The 18,158-nt window shown below is 37.3% G+C and overlaps 1 protein-coding gene and 1 long non-coding RNA gene across 7 annotated transcripts in view; both read right to left on the reverse strand.

Annotated features, from left to right (window-relative positions):
• Positions 1-18,158, reverse strand: part of NT5C3A (5'-nucleotidase, cytosolic IIIA) — a 28,562-nt gene that overhangs the window by 3,141 nt on the left and 7,263 nt on the right. For 3 of the 6 annotated variants that reach the window (XM_083468873.1, XM_083468871.1, XM_083468875.1), the window contains exons 2-7: positions 12,128-12,234; positions 5,602-5,700; positions 4,093-4,162; positions 3,290-3,336; positions 2,371-2,456; positions 608-697 (exon numbers count right to left, since the gene is read on the reverse strand). In XM_083468873.1, coding sequence (XP_083324999.1) covers positions 608-697; positions 2,371-2,456; positions 3,290-3,336; positions 4,093-4,162; positions 5,602-5,700; positions 12,128-12,229 — 494 coding nt within the window. In that variant the 5' untranslated portion in view covers positions 12,230-12,234. Of the gene's footprint in view, positions 1-607; positions 698-2,370; positions 2,457-3,289; positions 3,337-4,092; positions 4,163-5,601; positions 5,701-12,127; positions 12,235-12,714; positions 12,833-18,158 lie in introns of those variants that run through there. The other 3 variants (XM_083468870.1, XM_083468874.1, XM_083468872.1) reach the window with 2 other exon arrangements.
• LOC310690231 lies at positions 4,471-4,908 on the reverse strand. Its single transcript, XR_014518003.1, has 2 exons — positions 4,563-4,908; positions 4,471-4,532 (listed from the first exon to the last, which is right to left on the reverse strand). It is a non-coding gene; the product is annotated as an uncharacterized lncRNA (long non-coding RNA).

Genomic DNA, 18,158 nt, shown 5'->3' on the forward strand with positions numbered 1-18,158 from the left:
CAAGATGCTGGTGCATTTTTTTTTCTTTAATGGAAAGTTTATTTATCTATGGTTTCAAAATCTAAAACATTTGATCGAAGATGATGTTTTGCATTAAAATCAATAAAAATATTAAGAAAAATGCTTTAACAAATATCTGTTCTCTTTTGAGCAACATGTCTTTCAGGTCATTCTGCTTTGCAAACGTAAAACAGTTTGCTTCTCAAAAAGCAAGGGTGTAGCAGGAATTCCTGCTGCACCTTATCTGTAAAAATGACAAGATAGGGAATTTTTAAAAAATTAACAAGCTTGTGCAACATCTACTTTCCTATTCCTCAGGCTAGAGGGCATGAAGATAAGTAAAGGTTGCATGTCAGATCCTTGTACTTCAACCTAATAGATGTATGGATAGAGAAGAGAGGAACTCAAACATTCTGCTTAAGTAGTGCAAGGAAGGGGAGACACTAGCCTGCTAATCCAATCTGTTTTTTTTTTAAATTGGAGAGCACATATGGGCATGTAACAGCTTTCCATTTCTGTAATCCCCAACGAAGAAACCCCTTCCTAAAATCTAATATTATGCCACATTTACAAAACTAGAGAAACGGAATACTAGGTTCCTACTTACTTCAGCATAACATCAGACTCCCTCACAATTTCAGCAAGTTTGTGCTTTTGTAATCCTTGTTCAATAAGCAAAGCATGTGATTTGTTGTACCTAAAATAAACACCAAAAACATGTTATTTGTGTTCAAGTAGGGTAAAAATTCACACTCTCTTACTGGAAAAGGAATGTTTCAAGTTGGGGTTGCTGACTTTTTTGGGTACTTTTGGAATTCTGAGAACCACAGGCATTACAGATATTTTGATAAAATAGCCAAAGCAAAACAAACAATGTGCCAGCCCAATCTTTAATGTAATAAAGTGAAATCTGTAGCATAATATCCTAAAGTCCTAGGTGTGAAGTATTTAATTTTTATTATTTAATTTCCATGCTTTTTTCTTCACATAAATGCCCACAAAGCAGGTTACAACATGACAGCAAAAAATGCAAATCAATATATCAATATATCATTATAACAACAGTCTACAGTGGAACCTTGGTTCTCGAATGCCTTGGTATTCGAACATTTCGGCTCCTGAATCCCGAAAACCCGGAAGTAAGATACGCCTGCCGGCTATTGTTTCTGGGGTGCCTGTGCCAATCGGAAGCCACGCCTTGGTTTCCAAATGTTTCGGAAGTCGAACGGACTTCCGGAATGGATTATGTTCGAGAACCGAGGTACCACTGTATATGCTAACTCATTTGAAAACATAACACAGAAATCCAAATAATTTATTTTGATAAGGACATTGCAACATTTTCAATTCTCTATAGAATCAATCATTAAAACATATCAATCACTATCAAGTGGTTAGACTATATAATATTGAGTCATATATGATAAACATATGCAATCAGATATTAACAATGATATAACCAGCTTCAAGGACACTGAAATAATACTATATCAAATGGTATCAAAACCAACAAAATGCATAAAATAAAGTGTTTTAGAGAGCTTCCCTAATGCTACTTCAATTGACTGCTAAACAATTAACTACATTAAAAGCAACTGCATGAATTCCCACCCTCTCCCCCCAATGTTCATCCATCTATTTCAGCTTTTTCAATTTTTCTCCTCCTTTAACAGGTCTAAACTGATTTTTTGCATAGGACTACACAGAAGGCCACACATGGCCTTTGTGCCAGAAGTTCCTAATCACATATCTAAAGAGCCATTTAAGCTGCACACTATTTCCCCTTTTCCTGATCACAAATTCTTGAACAGCACTGGAAGATTTTTATGCCTTTAATTTTGACAACTGCTGTCAGAAAGAAGGGTGTTGGAAACCCCATGGCAAAAGATAATTCCGGCAACCCTTTTGAAAGAAATCTAACTACTAGATTATGCCTTTTGTACATAATGGTACACTCTAATTGGCTGCTATTGTTTTACCAAAACAATGAATGTTTACTCATGCAATATTGTTTTGGAATTCATTTTAAATTCATTTTATATTTTGGAATTCATTTTAAATTAGGAAGAACTTCCTGACAGTAAGAGCTGTTCGACAGTGGAATTTGCTGCCAAGGAGTGTGGTGGAGTCTCCTTCTTTGGAGGTCTTTAAGCAGAGGCTTGACAACCATATGTCAGGAGTGCTCTGATGGTGTTTCCTGCTTGGCAGGGGGTTGGACTCGATGGCCCTTGTGGTCTCTTCCAACTCTATGATTCTATGATTCTATGAAATTTTGAGTGTAAAATATGGAAGTGTGCTTCAGTAATCAAGTCAATCTAACAATTAAGATGTAAAAGTTTGCTATAATATTAACCATTACAGAAAACTTACCACTCAACCATGTAAGGATACTTCTCTTCAACTGTAAGACTTGGATCAATTTCAATAGCATAATACATTTCTTTCAACTGGTACAACTGAAAAAAAGAAAAGTTCAAACATTCTGCATATGTTGTACTCCATGATGACAACTTTTGTGCTTTGATCAAATAATCTAAACAAATTTGCTACTTTAATCCTTGTATATTTCCTGTTAACATGTGTATAAGAATAATTTCCTGGTTTTGGATGCCCTGCACAATGGAGGATTGCTGCTGCTGTTGCTGCCGCCCTAGTGCTAAAGCTTTTCAGTAAAAAGATCAGGAAATATTCACCCTCCACATTAAAAATCTATTTCAGTTAAGGACTTTTGCTTTATGGCTCAAAAACCAATTAACAAAGCAACAATAAGAAATAAAAGTTGGCATATTGATTGGACCCAATGCCATCAAGGGCCAGTTTGGAATCCAGTGGATCTTGGGATTCTCATTGTGTTTTTCTGCCGAAAGTCTCAAACAAGAAAGAACTTGAGTCATCCCATCGGTGGTACTTCCACCCACCTGTACTTTTGGCAAGCAAAACAGAGTTCTGTGCCAGAGTGGTGATGCAGGATCACATCATGGATGAAGACCAGTGGAACTGCTTTGGGATGAGTGGAAGAAAACCACCACTGCATTCTGTGCAACATACCAAGGGTTTGGAATTCACTGTGGCATAAACCGTTGTGTACTGAAGTCCACCATCAGATGCAGAAAATGTTATTTTCACTTGGGAGATAAGTGTAACACACTTTGAGTAAAGAGAAAAAAGTGGGGCCAACAGAGCACACTCGTGAGATAATTTGATATTAAGCTTGAGTGGCGTAATCCTTTACAAGTGTTGTACTGTAAGTGGCCACAAAAAGGGGCAAATAAGTAATTTTTAGGATTACCTTTTTGCGACATTCCTCTGTTATAAGTTTGCAGTTGTCAATGATGTCTGAAAGATGTACAGAATGTTATTAGAACAGTGCAAGATTCTAGCTTGCCCTAAATCAGTGCAATATTTTTAACCTGTTTACAAAAAAACCTCACAATGCTATTTGTTTTAGAAGTTATAAAGCAATTATTAAAATCAGTGTGTTAAAAAGAGCTACAGACATCAAAGCATCCTTTTGAAAATCATTAACTTATTTCATTAAAGAAGGATCTTCCACCCCATATTTGCATAATATGCATACACAGAGTTTTCATGAACGAGGTGTAATAAATTGCAAGGGAAGAAAAACATTACTAAGGTTACTGAATTGAGAGGGGACTTCTTAGGATCAAATACTGATTATCACCTTGTATTATAATTCTAATATCTACTTAAATATACAACAGTCCATATTTAATGCTCCAGCTCCACTGCTGCAATGAACTTTCCTACCTGCAATAGACTTACTCTTCCTTTGTTTTCCCTCTAGCCCCATGAGGGTCTTCAAAATTTATTTCAGAGGGATGGGGAGCCCTCTGGAGTAGATTTCAGAAGAGGAAATGGAAGCACCACACCCAGAGCATTGGATACAATACATAAATTCTAGAGAAGCCTATTCAGAAATTTCAATGAGTTCAATGGAGCTTTCTACCAGGTGAGTAGATAGATGTTTGCAGCCTATCTCATAAACAATAAATAGTACTTACTATTTATAGTACTTACTATAGTACTTATAGTACTATTGATAGTACTTACTCATAAACAAATAGTACTTACTATGACATGTTGGACATCTTTTGCCATTGTGGGAAAATCTACTCAGTGTCATATCAAAGTCTGTAATTATCTGTAAAAGGCAGATGAAACAAATTATAAATCACGAGCACAAATGTTAAATGCCTAGAATTTAAGCGAGGGACAAAGTTTAAAAAATATACATTGAATGGCTTATAGTGTAGAAGTATGAGGAAAAGTGTGTGTGAACCTTGAGTTCCCGTGCTCCTCTGGAAAGGTTGCAAGAAGGAATTCGGAACTTTTTGCTGCCATGTTTGACTAACCACAGCTTAGCACAATATCAGCACCAGGATAAACTGAGGTTAGTTTTAACTATGGTTTAATAAATAATAATAATAATAATAATAATAATAATAATAATAATAATAACAACATCTTTATTGTCATTGCCCCCTCTCGGGGACAACGAAATTACTTGGCTGCTCCATCCACCCAGGTAGGGCACTCAAAACAACTATAAAAACACTAATTAAAACAATACAGTATAATACAGCAAGGAAGATTAGATGACTTTCAAAGTCCAGGCTTCCCATTCAGGGCCGAGATCGCTCTGGAGAAGAAGCTGTTCTTAAGACGGCTCGTTCTTGTCTTCATCGTCCTGTATCTCCGTCCCGATGGCAGGAGCTCGAAGAAACAGTGACCAGGATGCGATGGATCTTTTACTATGTCCAGTGCCTTCCTATGGCACCTTGTGGCATAAATCTGCTCTAAGGTGGAGAGTGGGCAGCCAACAATGCTCTCTGCTGCCTTAACAACTCTGCACAACCCCAACCTGTCCTGGGTAGTACAGCTTCCGTACCACACACATAAAAAAGTTTACAAAAACAAGCAAACTTCAAATCATGAGTTGCGAAGGTGGATTATTTTAGTAAACCATTTTTTAGATTAAACACAATTTAGGGTTCAGATGTAATACGAAGCTGCAGTTAGTCTAAACCAGAGGCAAAATATTCCATCCTCCTCTTCATGGTCATGCTGAACGCAGAGGGCCTTCTCGGTAGTGGTGCCTCCCAGCATCTTATTTTTAAAAGACATCTGAAGACAGCCCTGTTTAGGGAAGTTTTTAATGTTTAACGCTGTATTGTGTTTTTAATATTCGGTTAGGAGCCGCCCAGAGTGGCTGGGGAAACCCAGTCAGGACAGGCAGAGTATAAATCTATTATTATTATTATTATTATTATTATTATTATTATTATTATTATTATTATTATTATTAAAAGGGGTGGAGGGGAAGCGTACAAGTCTAGGATCACCCCTAAAATTCAAGCAAATGTAGTCAATATCAGTGCATCAACATTATTAATCAAAAAGGCATTACTAAAAATGATGCAATTATACACCTGAGTTGTGATGTGTGTGTTACTAAGAATATTTAAATAAATCCCACAACTCTATGGATCTAGTAAATGTCTGTATATATATAGTGATTTTGACTTTGCTAAACAACAGTTGCATGATGGTGAATTTCTACAAATGTGTTTTAGTCTTCACCTGAAGTTTCGCAGCTCCTCCTTTGATGAGACCACAGATAATTTCTTCCACCCTTTCTGGGTCCCTGATATGGACCGTTTTCTTCTGAAATTCTGGCATCTAGAAAACGTGAACAAGGGGTAGATATTAAATTTATAAAATAGAGCATTTCACAAGTTCTGTGGATTTCAGGCTTATAGGATAAAATACACTACCATTTCTTTAGAAAGGGAAAATGATGAGTGCGCTTAGTCAACATTCATACAAATCTTTATCAAAACATCTTTACATTTACTCACAAAACTCTTTACTTTCGACTGTAATTATAAGCACTTTGCAACTGGTGAGGATATGCAGCACAAAGACACTACTGCTGTTACCATGTTGTTAGATACAGACTGAATAAATGTGTTGTATAGTGGCAGGCCTCAAAGCTTTATCATAGTTTTGGAAGATCCTTCAAAAGCATAATTGCATGCATTGGCAAGAAAGAAGTTATATCAAGTTTCAACTCCGATCTCTCATGTATATAAACACAGTTACAGATAGGTAGCCGTGTTGGTCTGCCATAGTCAAAATAAAAAAATTCCTTCCAGTAGTAGCACCTTAAAGACCAACTAAGTTAGTTCTTGGTATGAGCTTTCGTGTGCATGCACACTTCTTCAGATACACTGAAACAGAAGTTGCCAGATCCTTCTATATAGTGAGAAGGTGGGGAGGGGTATTACTCGGAAGGGTGGTGGGAATGGGTGATTGGCAGATAGCTGAGATGAGCCTGTTGACGACTCTTAACGACTGCAATAGGTCTTACAGGAAAAGGCAAGGGGTGAGAAGGTGAAAAATGGCTTAGTCATGTATAATGAGATAAGAATCCAATGTCTTTGTTCAGACCAGGTCTCTCCATGGTTTTAACACCATTACTCCATGGTTTTAACACCATTACCCGGACAACACCATTACTGGCCCCAACAACATCGGGACTATTTAATTGCTCATCGTCTAACATTGTGTATGCCATCAAATGCCAACAGTGTCCTTCAGCTCTCTATATTGGACAAACAGGCCAAACCTTACGCCAAAGAATAAACGGACATAAATCTGACATCAAGAATCACAAAACAGAGAAACCAGTAGGAGAACACTTCAATCTCCCAGGACATTCTATACAAGATCTCAAAGTAGCTGTTTTACTACAAAGGAATTTCAGAAATAGACTGGAAAGAGAAGCTGCTGAATTGCAACTCATTACCAAACTTAAAACCATGGAGAGACCTGGTCATGCACACGAAAACTCATACCAAGAACTAACTTAGTTGGTCTTTAAGGTGCTACTGGAAGGAATTTTTTTATTTTGTATATAAACACAAGTCCTCATATTCGCACCCACCCTAGGATTCTGATCTCCATAGGCCACACAGCATCCGCAGTGATCTATAGAGTCCCTGACAGACCATGTAGCACATTTGAAAGAAGTCACAGAGTCAACATAGGTAGTGCAGACTGCAGACGGTAATGATTTGCGTAACTCAAAGACTCTTGTGCATAACATGGGAAAGACTAGAAGAAGCAAGTAGGCTTTGCAGATCACCCCCAAAGCAGCAATTCACCTGGGGGATATGTTTTGATCAAACAACATTATTTTCAGTGGACAAAGCAACCAAACATTCTCTTGTCCTATCACCAATGTAATCAACATAGCTACGAAAGAACTACTACCAAGAGATAAGAGCTGGAACAGTACAATTACATCCTGGCAACATCCTTTCAGGAAGGATGACAAGCTTCCTGTGTCTCAAAGAATGGAATCCATTTGCTTAATGACTCAGTTTTAAATATGTATATACTTATGACAGTATGTGTGTTGCTGACATAGCTATGAAGGTATCTTGGTTGAGGCATGCTATTCTTGCTAAGCTACATACAGAAGTAAAATCCGACACAGAAGCTACTGGGTACAAAATTTTGCTCCTCTATAGTTGACATTGGGTGCCTTCACTGCACTTTTTCGGTGTCTGCTGAAAACATTTTTGTTTAGCCAAGGCTAGCCAGACATGTGGAAGCTATCATGCATTTTAATCTGATTTTAGCTGTTTTCATTTTTTTAATGTTCTAAATACTTGCTCTAATTGCTTTTTGTTGATAATGTTATTATTTTATTGCTTTGAGGCTTTATTACAATCAAGTGGTATATAAATCTTAAAGGGGACGGAATCTGTATTTGTTGAAAATCCTCTTGGAGGGTCATAAGTGAGTTGTCTGTTTTGTCACAATCTACTTATCTGGTTGATAAGCTATTGCTCAGTAACAGACAACAAACCCTATTATTTTTTTAACCTTAATAACATATACCAGTGGGAACCCAAAGTGGAATATGCATATATCAATATTTAATTGATCCTAATTTTAAAAAATGATGAAACAGATGCAGTGTTAACAGTGGGATGGTGCTTCATGTAAACATCATGCAAATTTACTTAGTTATTTTCAATTTTTTGTTTATTAAGGAAAAATAAAATTGTTGGAAAAATAATCCATAAAGACTAGTTTATTTATGAATATTGCATTATGAAAATCACCTAAGGAAGGTAGTACTGATATAAGAAGCTGCACAAACATGGTATAAAAAGCAAAATAACTGGAAGGCTTGGGAAGCTAAGGTGGAATTTACACACATATAAAAACATTGTGAAAATGCTTTTGTTAAAAACATTTTGAAAAATATACTGAATTTGCCATTAGCTCACCATCGCCATCTAGTGACACATTTGTATAATGCACTTTACAACACACTTAAAATGTTTTATTTGCAGCTGTATAGCTGAGTTGTAAGTACAAAGGAGAAATAACATTTTAAGTCCCAATGCAAGCTTCAGGATTGAAAGTACTTGATCTTTAGGTGGGAGAAATCAGTTGGAATTTTTTAAACAGGACAGGAAAATCGGTTTCCAGGTGGAAAAATCAAAATTAGAAACCGAACTGCTAGAACCCAATACTAAGAATTTATCTAGAATGTACAACTTGCTGTTGAAATGGAACACACAGGATGAAACAGTTAAATCGGCTATGATTAAGTGGGCTCAGGATGTTGGACATAACATTATGTCAGCTGACTGGGAATGGTTATGGAACACCGGTATTAAATTTACGGCATGTAATGCCTTAAAGGAAAACATTATGAAAATGGTATACAGGTGGTACATGACCCCAGTCAAGCTGGCAAAAATCTATCATTTGCCCGATAATAAATGTTGGAAGTGTAAAGAGACTGAAGGTACCTTTTATCACCTTTGGTGGACATGCCCGAAGATTAAGGCCTTCTGGGAAACGATCTATAATGAAATGAAAAAGGTACTTAAATGTACCTTCCCTAAAAAACCAGAGGCCTTTCTCTTGGGCATTGTCGGCCAACTGGTGACAAAGAAAGATAGAGTTTTTTTCATGTATGCTACAACAGCAGCAAGAATACTCATCGCAAAGTATTGGAAGACACAAGATTTACCCACTGTGGAAGAATGGCAGATGAAAGTGATGGACTATATGACACTGGCCGAGATGACAGGCAGAATCCGTGACCAACGAAAAGAGACGGTGGAAGAAGAGTGGAAAAAATTTAAAAGGTATCTTAAGGACTACCATAAACTTAATGAATGCTAAAATGTTGTGGTTTCCAGAAGTAAAAGGGTACAGGGATACAAGGTTAGACTATAAAAGAGGACTAAGATGATAAAGACTGGAAAATTACAATTGGAAGTTGCTAGTTGAATTTTGGACATTGGGATGCAGAGAGGGGGGGTATGGGGAAGTCCAAGAAAAGAGGTTTATGAAAATATGTTTGAAACTATACGTGTATGTTTGTCATTTTTAGTGTTTGTCTGTTTTTCTTAAAAACTTTGTAAAACCAATAAAAATTTTATAAAAAAAAAAAAAAAAAAAAAGAGAAATCAGTTTTAAAAGAAAATGCAGAAGATGGACCTTATGGTTTTAACCTGCAATTTTAATGAACTAAGCTTCTGGCCTATTTCATTGCTTCCACTACATTTTTCTATATTTCTGACAATATAGAGCATACTTAGGTGAACAAACTCTGAGGAAAATTACTAAGTAATTTATTAGGCACTCATATATACTTTTTGTCCGCTGAAAGTAGAAAAGTTCTTTATACTCAATCAATCCCCAGACATGTCAATTTTGAAGAAGTCTAAGAAACTTTAAGGTTCCTTTCAGTGCGACATTAAGCCAATATGGTCTGGCACAAAGCGCTAAGATAAGATTTAGTAGTACCACAAGAATGCTGTCATAAACAAAGCTCTACTTTACTTGAGGTACTTGCAGCCCTCTGCTTAACTACAGTTATACAGGGCACATGGAACCGCTAGTTAAAGACTGCAGATAGTAGGGCCCAGAAAGGCTAGTAAGAATAAGGTTATCTGGACAGTAAGTTGCTTATGTCTTCATATCACTGATCTCTGTGCATCCCAATTTTAAAGAATTTTATTTTCCTAAAACTGCCCTTAACTGATTAAAAAAGCAATCCTATGCTCATCCCAAGTAAGTGTGTATTAGAACAGCACAGTTTGTTTTGCTAAGAACAGATAATACATTCTGAATTATGTGATTTAATGTTTAAGATAAACTTCTCATTCAGAAATATTTCAGATACTTAGCTCAGATATCTCTTTCAACAAAGCAAACATTCATACCTGGCTGCTGATAGGAACGGATTTGTCCATCTGTTCCAAGAGTGACAGGGGGCCATGTTTTTCAGTGCTAATTACATGGTGCTAAAATTGTATACCCATAAAATACTATGCATGTTGAAGAACAGTAGTTGCAAATATAATATTAAATACAATTATCTAAGTTTAAAACATTGTCAGCTACAGTTATTCATTACACTGTTTTGGAAACACCTTGAAACAAGACTCCTAAGAACGGCAAACAACAGAACAGTGTATTTATAAACAGATAGCCATGTAAGCCTACTGGTATATTAAGTTCCCACAGCATTGCCAAGTCTGTTTATCAGTGTTTATTTAAAGTAAAGAGCTACTTTACAACCTTCTGAAAAAACAAGCTAACTTAATTTCTATTCTACATTAACTATTTCAGTTTTGGTAGAACTTCTTATCAGGAAGAGCTTAATTGCCTTTTTCCTTCTAAAAGATACGAATTAAAACATTCTACACACAAACTACACACGGCTTAGGAAACGTGGTAAGGATTAATTATGAAAAGTAACAATTAGTTGCATTTATGGCCTGAGGCATGGTTAATATAAATATGGCAACAAATTAAGATCTATGCAGTTTCAAAAATTTGTGCTGTAATTTTGGAGTTCTGTGCTGCCTTTGTGTTGCAAAGAATGGGACTAGATAGTGTCCCCTGCTATATAGACTGCTGGGAGTTTTTCTCACTACCTTTAGTGGTACATAATAAGAGGAGGGGAGTCCCCTATAAGCAATGAGTTCCTCAGGGCAGAACTGCTGCACGCCTATAGTGTAGGTGACAGTGGACCTCAGCAACCAAAGTGAGAATTTTGCAGCTAAAGGCAGCAACACATTCTCCCCTTGCTTATAATAGAAAGTGTGATAGAGCTGGATAGTTTTTGATCACTCATCTGCCACATGATGCCCTGGCTAGGAATAGGATCAGGTTACAAGACAGTAACCTTAGAAAAAAATGGGATGGGTCTTGGTTTCAAATATAAATGTTTGGGATCAGACTAAGTTTTTTTTTTTAAAAAAGCTACTATTCCAAGCTTTGAACAGCTTTGTAATCCAGACACTGTATTCTTCAACCCTGAGTATGCAGATGTTGTCAGACTCTACAGCCCACATCAGCCTGGACCACTGGCTAAAATACTTGCAGATTATGGGAGTTATAGGGGTATATATTATTATTTGTGTTGTCTACTTAAGAAAAATAACTTATTAAGGTAAGAAATTAAAGTTTTTTTGCAGTGATGGTAATAGTCAGTTAAATGAGAAAGAACTATCAGCTCTCTCCCAGGTTTCTGTCTACAAAACTTTAAATGACAATTACTACAGCACATTAAAAGCACAGAGCTTTAGCTGTTTAAGAAGCATACCTGATAGTGTCATTTATCTCATTCTTGAACTAAAACTTACACAAACGTGTTATAAACTTCTGCTGCCTGCATGCTACTGATACACTAACAGACACACACATTTTGCTACTACTAAATTCTTTTCAACTGATGGCATGATGCAATGGATGGAAATGCACTTCACTCCCAAGAATAACAAAGTGGTTGCATGCAAACTAAGCTTAATAAATCTAGAAGGTCTTGATGTATACAGATGAAGCAACACGTAAAAAATCATATCAGTAAAGGATGCTTGCTACAGTTAAGAGTCTTACTCAGAACATTTTTTGATGCTAGCAAACTCTCTAGACTTGAAGTCATTTTGAACTTTGGATCTGCGACACTTACAAAATGAAAAATAAGTGTTGAAGTCTGGACTGTGGTTACTTTTGGACAACAGAGTTGTCAGGAGTTTTCCTTTTTTTTTTAAAGGGGGAGTACCTGTGTGCTGAGTTTAGGACACTCTTGCTTCTTCTGTTCTTGATGCTTTCCTACTGCAACAGCACAGGTGACAAGCAGACTCCAGAGATGCAGGGCTTGCATACAGGCTGCCAACAAAAACCAAGCAAACCGCTTAAGAAATGGTCTGCCACATTATTCAACGGTCAGTATTGTGTGTATAAACAAAGTATACACAGAGATTAATCTGGATAATTCCAGATTTATTCATATACATTCTGATCTATAAACAGATTTCAACAGTCTGGGTCAACCCACAAATCCATGCATTTGTTCTATTCATAGTTAAAAATGCTAACAGGGCAATCCTGAGCATGTTTACTGAGAAGCAAGTTGCACTGTGTACAATGGAGATTACTTCAAGGTAAGCATGCAGAGGATTACAATCTAAAATGACAATTTTATGCATATATACCAGGGAGTAAGCCCTGCTAAACACACTTCTCAGTAAACATGGACAGGATTGAATTGCATGATGTTTAGAATTTGCAGCAAACTATCAAAATAAGATAAACCTGCACAAAGCTGGCAATACTGGCTCAAAAGCCAAAGCTCTGTTTACAACTTACCGGAGGAGCTTGCTGAGGCAGCTGCAGCCGCCAAAAGAAAATTCTTCCAGCTAAGTAAACACTAATATAGCAGCACAAGGTACAGCTGAGGGCGTTTCCAAAAGCAGCCTGACTAATCCCTGAGCAAAAAACCCGAGCCCTGTGACGTACGTTAGGAAGGCACGGCATAACAATCCAGCCTGCCAGATTTACAGATGATCAGATGGGAAAGCAACAACAGAACCCCAGAACCTCAACCATCAGGCAGTTCTGACTGATCAGCAGGCAAATTAGGACTGCTGTAACAAGAGCAAAGTGCTTATGTGGAAAGCAAATCCTATTTTATTATTTTGAAGAATTCGAGTGATGTATTATCAACATGCTGCTGAGACTTACTGGAGTAAACAATATTTCTGTCTTATGATGCCTATGTTACTCAGAGCATTCACAGATGAGGTAAATTATGATACGTACTTCTAAATGTTTTAATTAGAGTCATGAGGCAGAAGTCAGTAAGGTTGATTGGTTTGAATATGGAAGACAGAAGAAGGCCTAATTGGCTTTCGACAGATACAAAACAAATGGGAACATTTCTAGGGTTAGGGCAATGTTCTCCAGATGTTGGGTCTCCAGATGTTGTTGGATTACAACTGCTCTCATACCCACACAATTTAGCCAGTGGTCAGAGATGACATGAGTTGTGGTCCAACATTGCCTGGGGACCCAGGGTTGAAAACCATTGGCATTAGAGGACCACCTCCTCATTGTAAATATTTTATATTATAAAAAATAAAAAGGTAGTCTTGAGTTTTGACAGCAGCAGTGTAAAGTTCCTGTATTATGTCAAATATTTCCTACATGGCCTGAGATCCTGACTGTGCCCTCCACCTACTAAAACTAAATAGGAATTAGTTCATTTTTAATTGTGTGGTCAGCAGCATAAAATATGTAAAAACTGTTCCTCATGATGTGAAGTTTGAATAGGGGTGTTAATTATGCCTTTTTCATAAAAGCAGCAGAGGTACACCTCTGTAATCAAGTATGTTATAACAGTAAATTGAGAAGCACCATGTCAACCTATTGTTCTGTATTCATCGTCACTATATCCTGTGATTTTTCTACTGTTTTTAAAGGCAATATTGAATATGTATAACTTGTTAACTGAATTAAAGATGACCAAATTATTTTAATTGTTATCTAATTTAAATAGAATATTTATTCTCAAATACAGTTAAATTATTTTTGTATGGGGATTTGCCCATATACTATTATTAGTATTTCTGCCACAATGAAGGAGGAAAATTTCTCCAAAGTGTGGAATCAGATTTTCTATCAAGAACAAAATGAAGAAATACATTCTACAAAGCCAGTGTCTTTTTCAATATTAAAGCCTACAGCTGTTCAACTGTCTGCTCCAAGAATAATGAGAGGCAGAGACATAAGGATCAAATCAGGGATGTCCCTGACAAAAGGAATACTTGAGAAGTATACTGGTTTTATAATTTATCTGTAGGAATACTTTAGTTGAAACATGGCACAGAGGTTATTCTGAAAAGAATGCAGCTTGCTCATGGCAAAGTTTTAACATACATCCATATATAGCCTGTAAGATGTCTAACATTGTGTATATATTAGCTTCCTTAAAGTAACACTTATTAAAGTTTTTCAAGAGTGTCAAATTAAGGCTGTGTCAGCTGCAAGGAATGATAAAACCACATGACACAAAGCTGAACAGGCACCAAAGGATTTCACAGTATAATGGAGTTTACAATTGTATCAGTACAACATACTATTAATACTGTGATGGAAAAAAAAATCCTTAATGCCACACACTGAATAGGGAAAAATGAATACTTAAGAAACTGAGGTCAGGGTAGATTGAGGGTAAAGGTTAAAATGCTTAAGAAGTTACTGTTTCTTGGCCAATAAGAGATAAGATATGGCCAGTAAGAGATAATAAATACTAGGAGTTTCCATTTGAACATTTTCCACAGCAAGGCAAAGTTACTGGAAAAACCTACAGCAACGCATCACACCCCTTATTTGAAAGTCTGTTGTTGTTATTTTGAAGTAATTTTTACTAAAGCTGACCACTATTAAAACTGCTTTAAACTAGGTTGTGAGACTTTAGCAAAGACTCTGCCTCTACTATATATCAAATAATTTCAGAACCATACAGATCCACAAATCCGCAGAATAATATTTACTATGATGCAATATATATGGAAAGCTAAATCAATTTTTTTTGTCAAGGCTTCAACCAGAAACCTCATGGTGACCTATCTGGCACTGTACTCAGGCTGGAAACCCCTCTTTAAGCACAGCAAATGAACCTTGGTGTGCAAGCATCAGCACCTGCAGGGGCAAGCAATATAATGCAACTGAGTTGACCAGATCTGGTATAGTATTGAGAGTTTGGCTTTCTGCCTTGCCCAGGCATCTTCAGTATCTTCTACCCTGTTGCACTTCAGGCTTCATCACAGCACCTCTCTCACTGAATTATTTGTAACCTTGTGGGCCCACCTAGACAATCCTCTTTGGCTCGAAACAAGAAGCCAAGATAGGCACCTTTCTCCAAACACCTTGTATATATCCTAAGCCTGCAACAATGGAAACAGATCCTATAAAACTGGACCAGATGGTGCTCTGGTCACTTCTACAACTGCATTAAGGACAGTGTCTAAGTCAGAATAAATATGAGCAATTTTATTCTCAAAGTGCCTAGCAAACGTTTTGTAGCAGGCCTTCAAAGGTTCCAGCGTATCTTCCCCAGGAACTAGATGCAATAGCTCCATCAGCACTAAAAAAACCAAAAACCTTCTATTGAACAGCTGCTCAAGGATTAAAAGGCTGGGAAGATTGTTTTGCTGCCTGATAACATGCTCTTCCATGTCTGCAGTAGTAGTTGCTATGAGACTTTTATCACCTGTGTTGTAGCTACCATTCTGTTTGTTTTATTGCCCACAGTCCTCTATTAAACCACGACGTTAGCTAGGTAGGGGAGGGTGCTTGAGAGAGATGATGTCAACAGCCTTTTCCTTCTCACCATACCATTGTGAGACCAGCAGCCATGTCAAAAGGAAAATCCCAAAACATCCAAGAACCCATCTTATTCCATAAATATCTGGTGGCAGACCAACTTAATGGTCCATCACCTCTGCAGAGGGGGTGTCAATCCAAATTTCTGAGGAATTGGTCTAGTTGTAATGACAGGTTTATAGAACCCCTACCATTTCAGACATCAAACCTGCTACTCAGTCAAAAATACTAGGTCAGGAGTGTGTCCGACAATACATGTTGGGCAGGAGACATTGAAAGAGCCCTATGATTGTCACAGCAGCCATGAAGTTCCAAGCAGAGGTGGCTCAGGTGTAAGTATTGTCCCAGTGAAATGTCCTGGGGGTTTCCAACACAATGTCTGAGATCAGCTCATCCTGTCCAGGAAAGGAAACTGACGGGCAGTGGGGTCACTAGACCACCAACAGACTTCTTATATGTCTCTCTGGCCCAACACCAAATACAATCACTCAAACCCAGCTCACATACAAGCTTGTCCCTAGTGAAGGAGGTGTCAGTAACAATCCTTCCCTGGCCCTCTAGTCCATATTGGTACTGACAAAGCTGAAATACATCAACAGCTCTCACTTTATCATGGATATATATTTTTATTGTGATTTGAAATGACATTCAAAAGCAGCAACTGACTTATGTGGTAACAAAGGAGAAAATTATCTTTTTTTAGTCTAAATCATTTTTTTAACTAGCATAAGTGAGTGAACTTTAGCTAACCCCTTTTCAGTACAGAAAAAATGTTTGGAACTAGTATCTTGGTACACTGAGTGAATGTAAGGACAGAACCTATAGATAATAACCATGACAACCAATACTCTGGCACACTAGAGGCAAGAAAGACACCAGCTATGTGGAATGATCTCAATTTATCATAAGTTATTGAATAAAGAATGAAATTAACAAGGTAGAACAGCTAATGAATAAGATAATTAATCAAAAGAAGGACACTGAAGAATAACTGTATTTAACCATGGCTATTCAGAGGAGCTCAAAACTCCTCATTTGCTTAGATTTGATGAAGTGGGTTGTAACAGCTATAGAATGTTTTATTTTAACTATATGATTTCTCCCCTTAGTATTCCATGCAGGCTTTCATAGAAAGGCCCTTCTACCTGGCCCAGGAAAAGGAAGTCAAGAAACTGTGGTAGCACAGAACAAAGGAGGAAAACTCTTTTTCATGTTTGTTGCTGTCCTGCAGCTGCCATTGCTTCTCACCTCCTCTTCCTGGTGAGTGTAGGCATTTCTACAGCTACCCTCCTGCCAACCTAGCAGTTTGAAAGCAAGCCAGTGCAAGTAGATAAATAGGTACCACTGTGGCAAGAAGGAAAACGACGTTACCGTGCGCTTTGGTTTCTGTCACGGTGTTCTGCTGTGCCAGAAGCGGTTTAGTCACATGACCCAGAAAGCTGTCTGTGGACAAAAGCCGGCTTCCTTGGCCTGAAAGCGATGAACGCTGCAACCCCATAGTTGCCTTTGACTGGACTTAACCATCCTGGGGTCCTTTACCTCACCTTTACCTTTTACAGCTACCCACCTGCTCTTATATGATGCCTGCAACAACAAGCCCAAGGATGTGTGTGCACAAGCATGCACACACACATTTTAAAATCTGCAAAACTAGACTGGAAATAAGCAGATAAAAACATTGACTCCATCACAGTTCTGATGGCACTTTCCAATTTATCATAGTTATTTGGTAACAACTTGGAGAAGAAAATATGAAGACTCTCTAAGCACACGCTCTACCTTGGACAGCAACCACAAGAACACGAAAAGCACAAATTATTACAGGAGTAAGGATACTTTGTAAGGCTTAACTATGTTCTGGACCATAAACAACCCTATGCTTAATTGCTCATTATTTCAATATGTGTACACTGAGTTAAACTACTGCTTGATATCAACCCAAAACAACCCTAGATCAAAACAAACAAAATCCAATTATATGCCTACAGTATATTATTCCAAGAATAACTGAAGTGAAATGTTTGGACAGAATTATCGTGTGTGTGTGTGTGTGTGTGTGTGTGTGTAAGTAAACATTCACACAATTTGCTTATCCCATCTAGGTTTCATATTATTATTTTTTTGCATAATTTCTTTGGGATAACACTGAACTGCTATGAATCAAGAAAAATGAACATAAAAGCTATATTTCTTATAAAGATATCAGTTCTGTGTAACAGCTTCAGGACAAATTAAACACAAAAACATTTCAAAACAGAAGTTAAACATAACTAGTGAGTGTTTCATGCCCATAGCTCCACTAACACTGCAAATAACTGTATAGCTGCAGAAGTCAGCAAACATGGGAATAAGTGCTGGGATACTAGGATCTACATTCATCCAACAAAATGACCTTTCTCACTTGTGACTCAAATTGCAACTATTAG

This window comes from Podarcis liolepis (assembly GCF_965112155.1).
Source record: "Podarcis liolepis genome assembly, chromosome: 12".
NCBI lineage: Eukaryota > Metazoa > Chordata > Lepidosauria > Squamata > Lacertidae > Podarcis > Podarcis liolepis.